The sequence below is a fragment of the Schistocerca serialis genome, chromosome 2, assembly GCF_023864345.2.
Source record: "Schistocerca serialis cubense isolate TAMUIC-IGC-003099 chromosome 2, iqSchSeri2.2, whole genome shotgun sequence".
NCBI lineage: Eukaryota > Metazoa > Arthropoda > Insecta > Orthoptera > Acrididae > Schistocerca > Schistocerca serialis.
Genome location: NC_064639.1, coordinates 158,702,114 through 158,722,158, shown reverse-complemented (window position 1 = coordinate 158,722,158; position 20,045 = coordinate 158,702,114). Strand labels below are relative to the sequence as shown.

The following is a 20,045-nucleotide window of genomic DNA, read 5'->3' as shown; positions in this document are numbered from 1 at the left end:
GTGAAAACTTCCGTAATCCGGGAATTACCCCCCGGAGAACGCGTGTGTTAGTGTTAACTTTCAGCCAAGGAAGTGCTGCCTCGTACAATACGCTGGCGGAACAGAGCATGGCGTGCAATCTGCACCATCATGTTCGCCAAACCGGCTGCTGCGCCATGCTCGAAGCACTGCGCTACGTTTCGCTAATTGCCCATTTGGTGGGGGAGCCGGAGGCAGCCCTATATAAGATGCAGAGAAACCACTCGGCAGCATCAGTCATTGCCTGCTCGCAGCCGACCATCTTCAGCAGCAGCAATGAGGATCCTGGTAAGTAGTAGCAACTGGTTTACGGTCATACATTTCCTGATAACTCTAGATTTCTAATTTGCTGTGTCGTTCTTGAGAATGAACTTACTTCGTACGTACGATGGTAGTTTGATAAGTCTGGTAAAAAGCAGGAGAAAATGTCTATTTCGTAAACAACTCACCTACTTCTCGATATAGTCTCCTTTTAGGGCTATACACTTGGTCTAACGATCCTCCAGTCTTTTCATCCCATCAGAAAAACAGGTACTGTCAAAATCTGAAAAATACTCGTTTACTGCAATTATCACTTCCTCATTTGACGAACATTTCTTCCCAAAAACCCAAGGATTCCAGTTAGTGAACAGGAAGAAGTAACTTGGTGCTACATCTGGTGAATAATGTGGAACCAATTCAAATCCCAGTTCATGTACTTTCACCATTATTATCGCTCATATGTAGAATGGTGCATTATCCTGGTCAAAGAGTCGTTTTTTGCGTGCAAATAATCCTTTTCTTCAGCCATCGTAAGTTCCAGGAGATCCATCAAGGAAGCGTAATAGGTTCTAGCTATGGCTCTGCCATTTTACAAGTGATCTATGAGGATTACTCTTTGAGAATCACAAAAGAAACAGTGGCCATAACCTTACCAGTTGAGAACATGGTCGTTGAATCCTTGGCACACTTTCACCAGCTTTTGTCAATTGTCTTGACTGCCATTTGGACATTGTTTGGTAATGATGGACCCAATATTTATCAAAAGCCACATATCGACGCAAAACGTCTTGCGAATGGTGATTAAACGTCGCCAGACACTGTGCTGAAATGTTCTGCCATATTAGTTTTCGATCGAATGTGAGCAATCGCGGCACCGACCCCGCGCACTCATTTTTCAAAGCCAATTCTCAGTCCAGGGTATTATGCACCCTCTGAACTGAAATGCTTACACTCTCAGGAATCGAAGAAATGTTTATTCAGCGGTCTTTCATTTCATATCACTGGTTTTGTCAGTGATTTTCTTTGTGGGACGTCACTTGGATGGCCAGAGCGCGCTTCGTCTTTAGTGCTAGTACGACCACTTCTAAATTAATTAATCCAAAAGTAAACAGTCTTCATTGATGGTGCAGAGTCTGCGTGAACTTCATCAGTTCGTAGTCCAACCCTTTGAATTAAAATGTTTTGTATCAGCACGTAACCCGGTTTTCTCCATTTTCAGTCTCAGTCGACCCACTGAGAAATTCAGACGGATGTCAACAAAGAATTGTGAGTTGTACATTGTTGAAATTCTTTATACGATCCCTGGCATAATCACGCAACAAAGATGTACCATGCTGTCATGAAAATTTATCAGACCTATCAACCCAACCTCACGTAGCAGAAAAAAAGACCTGCATCCAAATTTTTGCAGTTTTTTTCAGACCTTAAAGTATAGCCTCAGAACGGCACAGCTTTTTGTGATGTATCTTATAGTAATACAGAATACTAGATGAAAATTTATGGTGAGTTATAATAGAGTCATTGGAGGCTTCTTGTTTTGCTTTTTAATGAAGTTTGAATGCTGTGTTTTTACCGCAATTTAACTTCCCATAAAATGACATTCTTTAAGCTTCCATACATGAACGTCCAGTTCAGTACTGCATACTCACAATTAGAAAGAGATACACGAATCTGATCGGAAAGTTTATAAAATGCGGTTTGCACAAACAGTGACCAAGTGAAAAAGCAATTTTGAGGTTTTATTAACACAGATTTCTAAACAAAAAAGCAAGGCAAAACATGGTTATAAAATTCAACATAAAATCAAATGTTACAATATTTTTGAATTAACTATTATGGCTCTAAGTCTTCCGATGGTTTAGAAGGCCTATTTCACTCACTGAATATGCATTTTGAGTGAAACAGGTCCCTCCTTTCCGACAACATGGTCGTGGTGGTCTAGCAGAATCCATCTCGGGAGGACCAGATTCAAACATGGATAAGGGTGGTGATTTTTCTTCGTTCCAGATCCTTCAGTTAGGGTCCAGGTCCAATTAGAAATCTGTCGTAATTATTGCCATGGATCTTCCCCGGGATAACAGGCGGCTAGCATGTCAGACTCGCCAACCCACCCCCTCCTAGTGCCTAGTGCCACCCCCATCCTAGAATTTCTGCTCTCTAGCTGCAGTGAGGCCAATAGTGCGTTCACAGGCTTGCGCTGCAGACTTTACCATTGCTTTGCCTTTTACCTTTAAGAGCAGAATGTAATGTTTCTGTAACTGGAAAACAACTGTGTTTTAACTCACGTTAATTGAGCGATGTTAACGGTAGCCGAGATTCATGACATTAGACTGAATTACTAGAACAAATACAGTTAAAAACCCCTTTATACAGCTTTATTTATGCCAAGAGGTATTCCCAGAATTCAGACATCCGTAGTGGGGAATCATACAGGGTGTCAAAAAGAGTCTAAAAATGGTTTATTAGTATTTTCCGCTACCGGTTACTTTTATTTGTTTTTTGTTTAGTTTAACAAAATTAAAACAAATAAATGTGACTGATAGTGGAAAATTTGTAATTATTGAAATTTTTAAAATACCACAATTCTTAAATTATTTATATTATTAAAATTAGCAATTATTACGAACTTCATGGTTCCAAAACGTAGCATTTCTGGCCTCAAGTAACAGACTGAAAATAATGTAAGTGTGTTTCAGGGCAGGCTGAGCTGAGAAATAATAGTTACGAAAAAAATTTAACACGTTGCGCAGTTTACTAGTTAACCTGCATTAAACTTAGCCAATCTGGCCAATGCACGCCAAGATTCAAGCGGCCTGCCAGAGTTGGTGTCGCCAAACGTGCGCTTGGGCATGATTTAGTAAAATAAGACAGCGATACAAAAATGGCGTATGGCACAGTAGTAAGGATCAAACCCGAGCCAATGGCTGGGGAATCTCGTGCATTATCATCTACGTTATGAGAACAAGTGACGCTAATTGTATCTGGCTGGCCTCTTGGATCTGCGCACAACGGCCTGATAGGCAAACTTCAATGCTAATTAACTAGCCGCAACATATTGAGTTGTCTTTCCAAACAGTTACTCCTAAGCACAACCTACCTTCTAGCACATTTACAAGCTTTTAGAACTCTTTATATTCCGTGTGTCTCTCCTTAGAGCAGGCAGGCGCATTTTCTCATATGATACGTCCTATTTCGCTTTTGCAGTGTGCAGCTGGAGTCATCCCACACAAATGTCGCTCATCATATCTTCCAAGCGATGCCCAGTGTCGACAGAAAGCGTCGGTATGGTCCCCGTTACAAACAAAATAATTTTTAAAGAGGAATTTTATGTGCCCATTCGATATAACGGCATCGAAATAGTCTTGCGCGATATTTATTTTATCGATATGTATTAACAGGGATAGTAAAACACGAAGAATAACAAGTAGTCTCCACCTTGCAGCAGCGCCGCTCATTCGCTACTGGAGTACTGGTTATTCTTAGTTACCCTCTCTGTTACTGCATATCGATGAAATAAATACCCCAATAGACTAATTTTGAGAGCGCTCTATCGAATGAGCAAGTACAATAGGCTTTAAAAAACATTTTCTTTGTAATGGAAACAAACCGATGCTTTCCATCGACAATGAGCGTTGCACGATAGACGAAGTGAGCTGTGTTTATTTCAAACACGAAACTGCAGATGTCTGCCGAAACACCACAGAAAATGCTCCTGACTACTCTTAGGAGATACATGCTATACATACTGCGTCAATCGAAGATAGAGTAATATAAAATATGCTTGGTTGCTGTATTTCTTCGCCTTTTAGTTGAAAGATTTGATAATATGCTGGCAGATAGCGAATGAGTTATGTGACCTGTCATTATGATTAAATGCTGGTAAACATAATTCGTTTGATATAGTTTCCATTAATGTGACTTTCAGGCGTGCGTGTTCCTGTTCGGACTGGCTCTTGCCGAGGAGAAACAAGTCGAAAAACGCGGTCTGGTTGGATCCCTGGGCAGCTACGACCACGGAATAATTGGCGGTTATGGTGGTGGCTACGGAGGTGGGTATGGAGGCGGCTATGATGGCGGCTATGGTGGAGGCTTTGGAGGCGGCTACGGAGGCGGCTATGGAGGTGGCATCAGCTCGGCTGTTGGAGGAGGTCAAGTCACCAACATCGCCATCACCAAGCAGGTCCCCGTTCCATACCCAGTACCAGTGCAGCGTACTGTCCCAGTACCAGTCAAGGTTCCTGTCACGGTGCCAGTCAACAGGCCTGTGCCAGTGCCCGTCCCACAGCCGTACCCTGTCCCCGTGCAGAGGCCAGTCCCAGTACCCGTGAGTGTCCCTAGCCCAGTCCCCGTACCAGTACCACAGCCCGTCGTCGTCAACCAGCCGGTACCTGTCGTCGTGGGAGGTGGAGCTGGTATTGGCGGAGGTCTCGGAGGCGGCTACGGCGGTGGCTATGGCGGCGGGTTCGGTGGAGGCTACGGTGGAGGCTACGGTGGTGCCATCGGCGGTGGCTACGGCGGTGGTTACGCTGGAGGCATATCTGGAGGCTATGGAGGCTACGGGAAATACAGCCACTAACATCAGCAGCTGACCCCAACATCTCAAACAATACATGACACCAGAGATTCATCTTTCATTCTTCATACCTGTTTGTAACTATAACAGAAAATAAAGCCAAATGATTAAAAAAAGTTAGTTGTTTCGTTTTTGGATTACGGATTTGAAATAGAGCAACTGCAAATGCAGGATGATTCAGACAGAAAGAACAGATTTCAGTTGTATATTACAGACAAACTATGAAAGATAGAAACACATTGCACATATCAAGGGATAGAGGAAGGTTCAAAGTGTTATGTTCTCATAGACACCACACCATACATTCAACATGAACATGATGCGTTGCTCGAGAAATATCTAGACAGAGGTCCATTTCATTCCACAAAAGAAACAACAGGTCTCTGTCTACTCAGCATGAACTACAAGCATTGCTCAACAAAAATCGAAACTTTTGAATGCATTACGGGAACAGCAGTGATCAATGTCTTGTAAATAATTACTATTAAAAACAGTCTTGATCACGATTTATTTAACAAGGTGACCGGTTTCGACCACTACTGTGGTCATCTTCAGACCATTGAGTAGGAACCCCTTTCTGTTGGAGAATCACAACAGAAAGGGGTTCCTACTCAATGGTCTGAAGATGACCACAGTAGTGGTCGAAAGCGGTCACCTTGTTAAATAAGTCGTGATCAAGACTGTTTTTAATAGTAAAAATCGAAACGATAATCCATTTCTTTCCACAAACGAATCAACAAGTCCCTGTTTAGTGAACAGGGGCTCAACGTGTTGCTCGAAAAACATCGAAACTGTAGTCCATTTCATTCCACAAACCAATAAATAGGTCCCCATTCGTTGAATTCACTTCTTCAGCCATTCGATTTCTAAGATCCTGAAGAGTAGCTGTCATTGGTGGGACGAAACCCTGCCTTTTATGTATCCCCAAAGATAAAAATCGCAAGATGTCAGGTATGGTGACCTGCGAGGCCTAAAAACAATGAACAAGGTCTTGTTGTCCATCACTTCAAATGCAACGTTGTGGGATGTTGTTGTTAAGATAACGCTAAACCTCAACATGAAAGTGAGTCGGGACGTCGTCATACATTAAAATAAAATCATTAGAATCTTCGTGAAGTTGAGGAAACAACTAATTTTGTATCACGCCCTCGTATGGCATTCCTGTCACAGTTTCCTCCAGAAAGAGGAAAGATAAACTAGGTGCACAGATAGGGCACGGAACACATTCAGTTTTGCTGAGTCTCTTTCATGTTCCACGACGGCGAAAAGATCTTGTGACGCTCAAATTTTTACATTATGGTGGTTTACTTTACCTGACAGATGAAACACCGATTTTTCTGAAAAGATGAGTCGTTTCAGGAAAACTGAAATCCGAAATTCGTACCATCTATTACAGTTACCGCTACGAAAATGCTGCAATAACTACAGGTTGTATGGATTCACATACAGACGTCATTTCAGAACATGCCACACTCTTGTTTGAGAAAGCTGAAATTCGAGGCCTGCCCGTCTTGTGGACTTCCGAGAACTCCGTGTGAACGCATGTCGGATATGCTCGAAATTTTCATCAGGTGTTTATGGATGACCAAAGCTCTTCCCTTTGGATATGCAGCCAATTTCGAAGAATTTTATACGCCAGTCATAAATCCGCTTGTGCAGAGGCGGTTTCTTGTTGAATCGGCGGCGGAATGCACGCTGCACTGGAAGAATGAATTGAGTTCACGCCAATCCCAACGCACAAAATAATTTCGCTGGTGGCGTAGTCGCCATATTGTTACAAACAAACAGCAGCGCAACTATGTCAGAACTTTAAACCTCCCTCTATCCAGTGACATGCACAATGTGTTTCTATCTTTCACGGTTTGTCTGTGTTAAACAACTGAATCCGTTCTTTCTTTTTTGCACCAGCCTGTAATGTATTGAGCATTTCCAAAAACATTACAAATAGTATCACATTCATCTACAGCAGCAACAACTGCTGGTTTATCTCACTTGATTGAACACAACGTTTCTTTGTACTTCCGGGCACTCTAACGAAACGGTCGCCTTATTTCAGTATAAATATACATACACCTGAAATTAGCGAATTTATTTCAGCTTTTCATCCGTGAAAATCGAAATCACTTTTAGAAAACAAACTGTGTGTTCATTCGTACTCTTTTAAGAAGGCAATCGTGAGAAACTGCAGTAATGTCGATGGATTTCAGATGAAAGTGTGGCTATAACGTCCTGAAACCAAGCACTTTATTGTATCACGTGCTGTCAGCAGATTTTTATACTCAAAAGAATTACCTTTGCGTACTGAAATACCTTTTCACTGACAGCAGGTAGGTTTTATTGATGATTCCAGTACACTGCATTATTCCCCATACTTCTTGTTAAAAAACCCTATAATTCAACATAATCTCCATCCAATGCGACGACTTTGCCCCTTCTTACTGGGAGCGCTTGTGTGCTCGAATTGTTTTACTCTACCGGTCGATGTAGGAGACAACGTCTCACTACATCAATAAACTACCCATCATCCACGTTCTGCTCCCCACAGAGTGCATCCTTCATTGGGCCAAACCGATGGAAGTCGGAAGGTGCAAGGTCTGAGCTGTAGGGTGGATGAGGTTATGTCAGCTCCTCTCGGATACGCAGACTCGCGTGAGACCTTGCGATGTCCTAGAGAAGGAGAACTTTGTTTACATTTTTGGGGCAGCGAACACGTTGAAGTCGTTTCTTCAGTTTGCTGAGTGGACTTGTGTGCAGTCGGCCGGTGCGAGAGAAATCGGATAATTTTGCGCGAACTTGTTCAATGATGACAAACGCTCACTGTTAGGTCTCCGCAGACCTTCTTGAATGCTCTGGTTTTCCGCCAAAAGAAACTCAATGAAGCTCTCTGCTTGGCACTCATCTCCGTTACAGGCTCCAATTTTGAAGGCTAATACAGCGCTGCCACCTACCGGAACTTCATGAAACTGCAGAGGCTAAAGCGGGAATATTCCATGATGTCCCACAACAAATTCTGCATTTTGTCAACCGAAATTGGGTGAGAAAAAAAAGTGTTACATTGCTTACTGAACGCCTCTCGTACATAAGTACCTGAAAATCGCCACTAAAAATAGCGACATAGCTCTTCCCAGTCAACATGGAAATAAATATCAATGAAAGTGGCTCGAACGTATTTACATATATTTCGAATTAGATCATTGGCTAGTTCAATTTCTTCTGTCAAAATTGAGTTTTTGTGTTTTTTTTTTTTCACTAACACTCGTAATCTGGTGCATTCACTTAGTCTAGAACACGTAATTTCGCTTCTTCAATTGTAGCTTTCCCGAGACGTAAAATTTGTGTGGTAAATTGCAGATATTACTCTACTCACAAATGTTTCGTGAGGGAAATCTTTTTCTGCGTAAGATTTTTTTTTTTTTTTTTATGCGTACGAACTTTACATCTCGATCTAAGATAGTTGTGTCCATAACTACTATACCTGCAGCGAACCGTTACTAAGGACACCATTGGATATTACTTCCACCTTACGAATAAGTGGAATATAAGTTGCTACCGTACTTTGCAGACTATTAGGAGCACTTTCCCCTTCGAAAAATTGCCCGCTAAATTCGGGTCTGTCTTGTAGTTGAAATTAACATAAAAAGGTCCAGTGTTTGTAAAATTCCCACCAGTCTTTTAAAAATGGCCCCATATTCGATGCCGCGGGGAACCTACCTTTGTCTGGAACATCGGGTTAAACTGGCAACAGCAATGCACCGATGCGACGAACGTGAATTGCAGATATTGGCAAGCTTGATAACACTGTCCGCCTCCCGGCCCGCCATCACAAACCCAGAACATTATTTAGCCTACGATGCGTCACTGCAATCTACGGTGACAGTGGACTTGAATTGAAAGTGATTTGTGCTATCGGTAAAAGTATCATATTCTTGTTAGTAGCTAGTTTCGTAACGGAAAACGGATGAGGGGTTAACCACAACATGAATTCACATCGGAGGGAACTTTAAAACGGCCTAAAATCAGACAAACGTCTCAGTGGATAAAACCGCTGTGGCGCAGAGTGCTCAGCAGGCAACATTGGGTTAGATTGCCAGCAGCAGTGCGCCGATGCGACTAACATGAGTTGCCGGCATTCGAAGCTTGCTAACACTGTCTCCCTCCTGTCCCGTCGTCACAAACCCAAAACATTCACCTATGATGCGTCATTGCAGTCTGCGGTGCCAGAGTACTTCAACTGAAAGTTATTTGTTTTATCGGTAACAATATAATACTTTTGTTAGTAGCCAGTCTCGTGATGGAAAAAAACCGAAATGTATTCTTGAGATGTGGGCTACAAATTGAAAATAACTGCACATGCAGAAGAACATGAAAACAGAGAAGTTGAGCGTCGTTTCCGCCTTCCACCAACAGAAAAAACCATTCGCAGCTTGCCAGCTAGTAAAGAAGAAAAAAAGTGAGGAAGACTGAATGTGCAAATAGAGGACAGGATTGAATGCAATATGGCCAAAACTAGAAGAATATGGTTTTCAGGGACTGTAAAGGACACTTCGTTTTTATAAAAGAAAAAATAATAAAAATGTCATTTTAAAAAAGTGCTTAAAATTAAGACCCGTTTTATACCCCTTAGTGTCTTAGATTCTGTAAAATACGGAAAATGTTTATAATTTTCTTCTGTGATGTAAGTGAAAAAGGTAGCTTGGAAATGGGCTAGGGGGTGATATTAGTTTATAGCTAAATCATGAATAATAAAAGCAGCCTACGCAGATAACTGACTCCCCTCAAGAAACTCACAGCGTTTGTGGACCCATGCGTACAAAGTTCTATTAATAAAAAAATGTGTTATCACATTCTCACGAAGAATAAAGGGAGACACATTTTCTTGGTCAGTAATAACTATCGTGTGAACTTGTATCCATGTAAATCATTTTAAGTTTCTTAAAGATGGCTTACTTCTCTAAGGAGCAAGCATCGGTAGACAAGTTCTTCAGTTTCAGGACAGACATTCTACAACAGTATATTCGGAGTCAGCGTTTTCCTTAGTTCTGGATTAAATCCCTTGTTTAAAATGTGTTTGCTTAAAGATGTTTGCACCTCTTTGGCACTTCTTAGTTTAGCTGTGACTATGACAGTCATAGTAAACACGTACAACTGAAGGAAAAATAGGTTACAGTTCTGCAAGTTATACGATAAGCAGAGTGATTCCCTAGAGAACGAACTTTTTTTTCTGTTTGATGCAAGGATACCAACAAGAAAATTTACACAAAGAAGATCGGTTTGGAAAAGTTCCTGTCAGACTAGCTGCTGAAAGTCAATGAGAGTTAATAGTTTTCTCTAGTTAAACCTTAAGATAGTTGTAATCTCTGTTAACAGGGAAAGGTTCCCCGAGTGGCTTGCTGAAATAAGAACCGCTATGCGCTTACCATTTCTGCAAATAGTTCGAATGCTGAAGACAAAAAACTTGTGACATCAGAGTTCGTGTTTTGATACATTCTCATTCAGAATTACAACACTGTCTCTCCGGCCTCAGGCCCCTCCATATCCACCGTTACTAGGCTATTCTTGGCCTCCACCTCCATCATGGCCCCTTAGGCGCTGTGTTGAGTGATGTAATCGTACATTTATCACAAACAGTTTTAAAAAAATGTTATTCGAAACGTCGAGGAATTTGGACTGGTTAAGCCAATAGGTTCCCCTCAGTGTATCCTGGACGTCTTTTGCTATCGTAAGGAAGTACTGCTAAACATTTCCAAAGACGCACTTTTCATATTAACTCAGACTGATTTGTGTCATTTAAGTTAAGAGAATTAAACAGGTTGCGACGTACATATTTGGCGACACGTATTATTACTAGAAACTTTCAGTGCATAATTTGGATAATCTTCGATACAATTTTCGTACTAAATTGGCATTAGTCATTACCATTCTATCTAATGATCAGCGTACCGGGTGCAATAAAAAATAAACATTTTGATATATTTATTTATAGTCTACATGGAAAAGCAATAATGCCGCCTCTCAGTTTCACTTAGTTTCGCAGATAAACGGCTTAACTTTCTTTAATGGTTTTATTTTCTGTCACAGTCACATAGGATTTCTGCGAGAAATTAACGGTTTGCGCCGTCACCGGACATCTTTGCATCAGCCGAGGGAGACAGCAGTTCACTCCCAAACACTTTGAGGAAATGAAGGAAACCACCTTCTTATGACCTCAGGATAGCCGGTGACGCCTGAAACCGACAACGCTTTGTTGACATTATATGTGACCAGTGTCAGAAAACAAAATAATTCTTAAAAAGAAATCTAAAAAAATCACTTTTATCTCTAACAGGGCCGTGATGTTAATTCTACCGATTAATTGTTAAGACTGCTGCAAGAAGATAGCTGTAAGTTCCATCACATTTGGAGATAAACAGATGGTATGTCCTAATACTTTTTTCAGGTGTGCTTGCTCCTGTTCGGGCCGGCGCTAGCTGAGGAGAAACAAGGGGAGAGGCGTGGATTGGACGGCCACCTGAGTAGCTATCGTGGCGGTGGAAACCGATCGTCTACCGACCACACACTCGGCACCAGCAGCGCCATTAGTTATGGGAGCGGCTATGGAGGCGACTACAGACGCGGTTATGGAGATGGTATCAGCTCTGCTCGAGAGACCAGAATTGCAATCACCAAGCAGATCCCAAGCCAGTACCCAGTAATAGAGCAGTCCACTGATCAAGAGACAACCACTGCTCCGATCTACTTACCAATAATAGTGGCCTACCCACCGTACACTGTCCGTCTGCCTATGAAGAGGCAAGTCCCAGTTCCCGTCCCTGTCCGTCACACATATGTTGTACCAGTAGCTCAACCTGTCCCCATGGGAGGAGGTGGTGTTAGCGGTCTCGGAGGCGGATACGGTGGCGAATTTGGTAGAGGCAGCGGTAGGGCCTTCGCTGGTGGATAGGGTGGTCACTACTCCGGAGGCATCTCTCGAGGCTATGGACTCTACAGGCAACACAACCACTAACATTACAAGTTGAGCTCGACATATTGAAAAAAAAGTGATGCTATATTCAAGTTTTTAATTTCTTTTTTAAATGTAACACAAACTAAAGCAAGCCATAAAGCAAAGTATCATTGATATTTTACTGATTTTATTTCAGCGAGGTATGGCACCTTATCCAACTTGTTCAGTGATCCACAACCAATCCCATTTTTGTTTGGAGCTTGACCACTAATTAATTCTGAGTGATACAAAAGTCTCGGAGCTTGAAAGTGAGAATTTCTTTCGGCTATTAATTTATTTGAGACATGGGTTATCATTATGATTCATCTACATAATACAGAGGTACCAAATTCATTAACACTTAATCTAAGAATACGTCCAAACACGTAGACTTTGAACAGATCCAATGGACAGTCTGCGGTGGGGTGGAGGACTGAGAGCTACATAGGCCTGTAAGTATCCCTTAAATCCAGCCTAGTCGTCAAATATGACGTGTCTAGGAAAAATGCTTTCTTGAATCGCTAGACAAGATAAAAACAAATCGTAATAATGAGTTTTATCACAAAATGAAAAAGATTACAATAATTAACTTTGTGATTACACAGATATGAAGCTAGCAAAAGGCGACCTACCAAATAAACAAGCTAAATAAATGTAAATGTCGCGTGACTAGGGCCTCCCGTCTGGCAGACCGTTCACCGTGTGCAAGTCTTTCAATTTGACGCCACTTCGGCGACTTGCTCGACGATGGGGATGAAAATCATGATGATTAGGACAACACGACACTCAGCCCCTGAGCAGAGAAAATCTCCGACCCAGCCGGGAATCGAACCCGGTCCCTGAGGATTGACAGTCTGTTGTGCTGACCACTCAGCAACCGGTGACGGACATAAACAAGCTTCTTCAATATAAATGATTCCTGTTTTTAAATTTTTTTTGTCATCAGTCTACTGACTGGTTTGATACGGCCCGCCACGAATTCCTTTCCTGTGCTAACCTCTTCATCTCAGAGTAGCACTTGCAACCTACGTCCTCAATTATTTGCTTGACGTATTCCAATCACTGTCTTCCTCTACAGTTTTAGCCCTCTACAGCTCCCTCTAGTACCATGGAAGTCATTCCCTCATGTCTTAGCAGATGTCCTATCATCCTGTCCCTTCTCCTTATCAGTGTTTTCCACTTATTTCTTTCCTCTCCGATTCTGCGTAGAACCTCCTCATTCCTTACCTTATCAGTCCACCTAATTTTCAACATTCGTCTATAGCACCACATCTCAAATGCTTCGATTCTCTCCTCTTCCGGTTTTCACACAGTCCATGTTTCACTACCATACAATGCTGTACTCCAGACGTACATCCTCAGAAATTTCTTCCTCAAATTAAGGCCGGTATTTGATATTAGTAGACTTCTCTTGGCCAGAAACACCTTTTTTGCCATAGCGAGTCTGCTTTTTATGTCCTCCTTGATCCTTCCGTCATTGGTTATTTTACTGCCTAGGTAGCAGAATTCCTTAGCTTCATTGACTTCGTGACCATCAATCCTGATGTTAAAGTTTCTCGCTGTTGTCATTTCTATTACTTCTCATTACCTCCGTATTTCTCCGATTTACTCTCAAACCATACTGTGTACTCATTAGACTGTTCATTCCGTTCAGCAGATCATCTAATTCTGCTTCACTTTCACTCAGGATAGCAATGTCATCAGCGAATCGTATCATTGATATCCTTTCACCTTGTATTTTAATTCCACTCCTGAACCTTTCTTTTATTTCCATCACTGATTTCTCGATGTACAGATTGAAGAGTAGGGGCGAAAGGCTACAGCCTTGTCTTACACCCTTCTTAATACGAGCACTTCGTTCCTGATCGTCCACTCTTATTATTCCCTCTTGGTTGTTGTACATATTGTATATGACCCGTCTCTCCCTATAGCTTACCCCTACTTTTTTCAGAATCTCTAACAGCTTGCACCATTTTATATTGTCGAACGCTTTTTCCAGGTCGACAAATCCTATGAAAGTGTCTTGATTTTTCTTTAGCCTTGCTTCCATTATTAGCCGTAACGTCAGAATTGCCTCTCTCGTCCCTTTACTTTTCGTAAAGCCAAACTGATCGTCACCTAGCGCTATCTCAATTTTCTTTTCCATTCTTATGTATATTATTCTTCTAAGCAGCTTCGATACATGAGCTGTTAAGCTGATTGTGCGATAATTCTCGCACTTGTCAGCTCTTTCCGTCTTCGGAATTGTGTGGATGATGCTTTTCCGAAAGTCAGATGGTATGTCGCCAGACTCATATATTCTACACACCAACGTGAATAGTCGTTTTGTTGCCACTTCCCCCAATGATTTTAGAAATTCTGATGGAATGTTATCTATCCCTTCTGCCTTATTTAACCGTAAGTCCTCCAAAGCTCTTTTAAATTCCGACTCTAATACTGGATCCCCTATCTCTTCTGAATCGACTCCTGTTTCTTCTTCTATCACATCAGACAAATCTTCACCCTCATAGAGGCTTTCAATGTATTCTTTCCACCTATCTGCTCTCTCCTCTGCATTTAACAGTGGAATTCCCGTTGCACTCTTAATGTTACCACCGTTGCTTTTAATGTCACCAAAGGTTGTTTTGACTTTCCTGTATGCTGAGTCTGTCCTTCCGACAATCATATCTCTTTTGATGTCTTCACATTTTTCCTGCAGCCATTTCGTCTTAGCTTCCCTGCACTTCCTATTTATTTCGTTCCTCAGCGACTTGTATTTCAGTATTCCTGATTTTGCCGGAACATCTTTGTACTTCCTCCTCCCATCAATCAACTGAAGTTTTTCTTATGTTACCCATGGTTTCTTCGCAGCTACCTTCTTTGTACCTATGTTTTCCTTTCCAACTTCTGTGATGGCCCTTTTTAGAGATGTCCATTCCTCTTCAACTGTACTGCCTACTGCGCTATTCCTTATTGCTGTATCTATAGCGTTAGAGAACTTCAATCATATCTCGTCATTCCTTAGTGCTTCCGTATCCCACTTCTTTGCGTATACAAGTGCTATACAAGTATACAAGTGCTAATCTAGAAGCTACTCTTCAACCGGGCCGCGACCACTCCGGCGTGGCGCTTATGTTCTCTTCTCCTAGGGGCCTCTGCTGTCGCATTGTCGTCCTGGAGAGGCGTCGGACAGCGTACGACTGGCTGACGTCTTCTTCACAGTCCTGCTCCATCGCTCTCCACAGGTGTGCTGGCTCTTGACTTTACGTCGTAACATTCCCCCCCCCCCTCACACACACACACACACACACACACACACACACACACACACACAAAGCAATGGACCGTCGCCGTATAAGGAGCACGACAAGGGGAGGGGAGCCTGGAGCGTGGACGTTGCGATGGATTGGAAGCTGTTGCTGCAGGGGACGGCAGAAGTCCAGTCGTACTCCTATATTTGTCCCCCAGAAAACGCTCAAAATGGTACGCGTCGACCTCCTGCTTCATTCCTGGTGTTTGCGGTGCGAAGTATAGACATCTGCTGCTTTCAGGTTCTGACAAATGGTTCCGCTTCGCGTTTGACGAACGGTGCACTAGTTAAATTCTGTTTGCCATTGCGTTCACAGAATGTTTCAAATTCATTTGACGTGAACTGAGGGCCATTGTCCGACTCTATGACTGCAGGCAAACCTTCAAGGTACAAAACGCTGACGTTGTTGAGTTCATTGACACAGCAAAAGGAATCTTGGTATAACAGTCTACCGCAATCAGCCAACGACTGTTCCAAAAAGATCCCGTGAAGTCTATGCGCACACGTCGGCATGGTGATTGCGACGTAGGCCAAGCGGAGAATTTTTGTGGCGAAGCGGACTGAGTTTCCGCACATGCGTGACACTGTGACGTCATCTGCTCTATTTGGGTGTCCATACCCTGCCAAGTACCGTGTCGACGGGCTAACTGTACGAACAATCCCTCAGTGTCCTTGGTGAAGTAACTGCATCACTTCTTTTGCAAAGTTTTACGGATCAACATACGTGACTGTCCACTGTCATTTTGAACCAGAATTACACCTTGCTCTAGCGAGGCTATGCCAACGTGCAAAGTATCGGCGCACAAATAATTCTTTGTGTTATGCAATGAGCGTGTCCAAGATACGCGACTGTATTTTAGCAAAATGGTCAAATCTGAATCAGCTTCCGCGACCTTTGCAATTTTGTTATAGTTCAACGGAAAAGACAGAATCAATTCAGAGTCCTGAGCATCGATGTGACAACAAGATGCAGCAGAAGCTTCAAAGCCTGTGTCAGGACCAATGTGTCCACATTGTCATGTTGGGCTGTCGGACGATACACAATCCCGTACTCGAATTGAGACAACAACAATGCCCATCTTTGCAATTTTTTCGTAGTTTGTGCAGAAACCGGTTCCGTCGGATGAAACAGCGACTGCAATGGCTAATGAAGTAGAATTTTCAGCTATACAAATAGTGGCGGAATCTGGTAACACCATACACAATAACGGATGCCTCTTTCTCTATTTTTGAATTGTAACACTGAGCTTTGAACAACATTTCTGATGCGAAAGCAATAGTCCTGTCTTGGTGATAACCAAACCTGTGCGAAAGCTTTACTCCGATTCCGTAAGAGGAAGCGTCAACTTGCAACACAACTAGTGTGTCAGGATCAAAGTGAACCAAGCATCGATCACTTAGCAATGCATCTTCAAGTTTTTTAAAAGCTTCTTGGCACTCATCTGTCCAAACAAAGGGACGTTCTTGCGACGCAAGCGATGCAATGGAGCTGCGATTTGTGCAGCATTCGGTATGAACCGAAAGTAATAGTTTATTTTCAATAAGACTGACTGCAATTCTGTGACATTGTGAGGAACTGTAAGATCACGTATGGCTAACAAATATGACTGAAAAGGATGTACACCTTGACTGTCTACGACATGACCAAGATATTGCAACTCAGGTTTAAAACAATCACACTTGTCCAGTGTACACTTTAGTCCAGCATCAGATAAGACACGAAACAAAACACACAAGTTCGAATTGTGTTCTTCAGGTATACGACCTGCTACGACAATGTCGTCCAAATAGTTTGGACAGTTTGGTACATGAGCAGTCAGCTGTTCCAAATATCGTTGGAAATTGACGGGTGCGGAAGCACTGCCAAAATGGAAACGTAAATATTTAAACAAGGCTAAATGAGCGTTCACAACACAAAATTTTTGAGATTCTTCACCTAGTGGTATTTGAAGATATGTGTCGCGCAAAAAAATTTTTGAAATGCGCCTAATCTGTCCATCAGATCCTCTAGGCGTGGCAATGGATAAGCGTCAATCGCAATTTGTGGGTTGACTGTAGACTTAAAGTCAACACCGAGGCGAATGCGACCGAAAGGTTTGGGGAGCAAAACCAGTGGTCTTGCCCATTGACTAGCGTGTATGGGCACAATAGCTCCACCATCTTGCAATTCTTTAAGTTCACTAGCAACTTTGTCCTATAATGCAATGGGAAGAGTTATGGCCCGGCAAAATTTCGGCTGAGTATTGTCTTTCATAGTAATATGTGGAACAGAATTGTTAGGCTTGCCTAAACCTTCAGAAAGAAGATCTGGGGATTCTTTCAGCAAGTTAGCTATATTGTCTTTTGTATTGAATGCAGTCACTGACAACACATTGTCCTGAATTTGGAAGTCAAACAACCCAAACGAATCAAGGTCAAACATGGTCTTACAATCGCTTGATTGTAGCACAGTGAAAATCACAGTTCACGTACACGAGCGATACGTGGCAGGTAGGTACATTTTCCGAGAATGGGAAAGCCATTATAAGCCGTCAGTTGCGTGCTAGTTTTAGACAGGCTTCGGGAACCTAACAGTTCGTATGTTTTACGATTCAGCAGTGTAACAGCGGCACCTGTATCCAATTGAAATTTCACACTTTGTCCACAAAGAAGCAAATGAATAAAAAGTTTGTTGGACTGGCGTAGCACTGAACAAACTGTTCGCTTGCTAGTTTTGCTAATGCCTGCAGCAGCATTTCAATACACTACATTGATTACATGGGCGCTGTGACTAGATTTTTGTGAGTGAGCAGAATTCTGTTCCGTTTCTAACATATGGATTAAACATAACCTTACTTGCTACAGGCGTAATACTTGGCGTTTGTGCTGAGAGCATGACTTCACTCTGCTTGCCGGTTTAGAGAACTGTTTATGTAGCGTGGAAAACTGTTTATGTGGCATGGTGCACGCACGCTGTTGCTGTATACTGGGCCGGTCGTAAGCAATGGGCGACTCAACCAGACAATTTGGTGGCTGCTCAGATTTATCAGCCGAAATGGCACCTGAATCCTACTGATCTACCATTTGCACTACAAGTTGAAATGATAGTTCTGACGGTTTCAAAATCTGTTCTCTAAGTCTGACATCATTTTCATTGTATACGATTGCCTCATGCAATACAACATCTGAATATAAAGCACCACCGAGCGAGGTGGTGCAGTGGTTAGACACTGGACTCGCATTCGGGAGGACGACGGTTCAATCCCGTGTCCGGCCATCCTGATTTAGGTTTTCCGTGATTTCCCTAAATCACTCCAGGCAAATGCCGGGATGGTTCCTCTGAAAGGGCACGGCCGACTTCCTTCCCCATCCTTCCCTAATCCGATGAGACCGATGACCACGCTGTCTGGTCTCCTTCCCCAAAAACAACCAACAACCTATAAAGCACCACAAGCACATTTGAATTTGCATTTCCTCGTCATACCCTGCAAATCACTTGCAATAAGTTTGTTCTGACCTTTTTTGCAATTAAAGAATGGGTACCTAAGTGCCAAAACATTCACTTGTTGTTTATAATAGTTAGTTAGTGAATCTACAACCTTATCATAGGAAAGTTAACTTGTAGTTGGTTAGGGAAAAATTTCTGAATGAGGCGAAACACTGACCTTCCCACCATTGCCAAAAATTAATGTAGTTTCACAGTACCTGGTGTGCTGTGAGGAATTATGTGGACTTCAAACTGTTGCAACCATGTGAACCACTCCTTGTGTTTGTCGTTAAACTGGCGAAAAGGCAGTATGGCACTCGACGCTACAGTTGTTGCCTGTTGTACAGTATTGGTTGCTTGATTGGCGAGTAGCTGCTGTACCGTGTTTAGCATTGTTAAGATTTGTTGCGACTGAAACTGAATCATCTGTGTTAGTTGCGTCGCATTTATCGCTTGCAGTTGAGGTGCCTGAGCCGGGGGTGGGAGAAGAGGGTTGCTCGTGTCAGGACAGGAAAGTGCGACAAACAGACAAGGCAAGAAATAAAAATAAGCACGGAAGCAAAGAAAATTTCTGCAACGCCCACATGAAAACACTTATTAGCAAAAACACTACAAGAGATACTGTTAAAACCTGTAAACACACCCCTGCAAAGAAAAGAAGAGGTAGTATCAGCGCTTTTTCTCTAAAAAAAGAGTTTGAGGGTACTCCGACATGGGATATAATGCAGCGAAAATTAGTTGTAAGTGAAGCATGAGATACCACCCGTCTGCTTTTAGCCATGACGTCATCAACATGTCGAACTACAAAATACATGGTGTCGGACTCTTCAGTTTACTTTATAGCTCAAATGAAGCATGCGATACCGAGAAAAACCCAAGAGAAAGTGGTATCGAACACTTCAGTTTACATCATCTCAAATGAATCATGCGATTTGAGTGTACGCATATCCGTTTAGTACTACCATCGCCCACTATTAGCGGTCGAAGGCACTACATGCTTGTCGAACTGGCTGCCAGCGATTCAGTTGTCGAAAACGGTTGCCGCAACTTCGAAATGCTTGAAACAGTCAATGACATCGATTTTCCCACCAAAAACTGCACTGGTATCGTTCGTATTGCAATTACCAACACAAAAATATGAAATAAAAGATTTACGTCCGTGAAATAAATCTTTGGCACTCTTCCAAGTTCTCAACAACGTAAAAAAGTTACTTTGTCGACTTACAAGTTTAGGGGTAATCATCCCCCAGCGTTCCCCCAGAAAAACAGCACTGAGTAGAATTAAGGCCCAGCAAGGCACGAAAGCCCACGAAAAATAAAATTTTGGTAGCCAGGCTGTGGACTGCCGCTATGGGATCCGTTGACCTCTCGTCCACAAATGTTTAATTCAGCCTAGTCGTCAAATATGGAGTGTCGAAAAAACCTGCTTTCTCGGATCGGTGGACAACATACAAAT

At 42.4% G+C, this 20,045-nt stretch overlaps 1 protein-coding gene across 2 annotated transcripts in view; it reads left to right on the top strand.

Moving 5' to 3' along the window:
- Window positions 1-257: 257 nt before the first annotated feature.
- The window catches only part of LOC126456867 (uncharacterized), a 66,360-nt gene continuing 46,572 nt past the window's right edge, over window positions 258-20,045 (top strand). Inside the window, exons 1-2 of one of the 2 annotated variants that reach the window (XM_050092689.1) lie at window positions 258-306; window positions 4,205-4,682. In XM_050092689.1, coding sequence (XP_049948646.1) covers window positions 295-306; window positions 4,205-4,682 — 490 coding nt within the window. In that variant the 5' untranslated portion in view covers window positions 258-294. Of the gene's footprint in view, window positions 307-4,204; window positions 4,969-20,045 lie in introns of those variants that run through there. The other variant, XM_050092688.1, reaches the window with a different exon arrangement.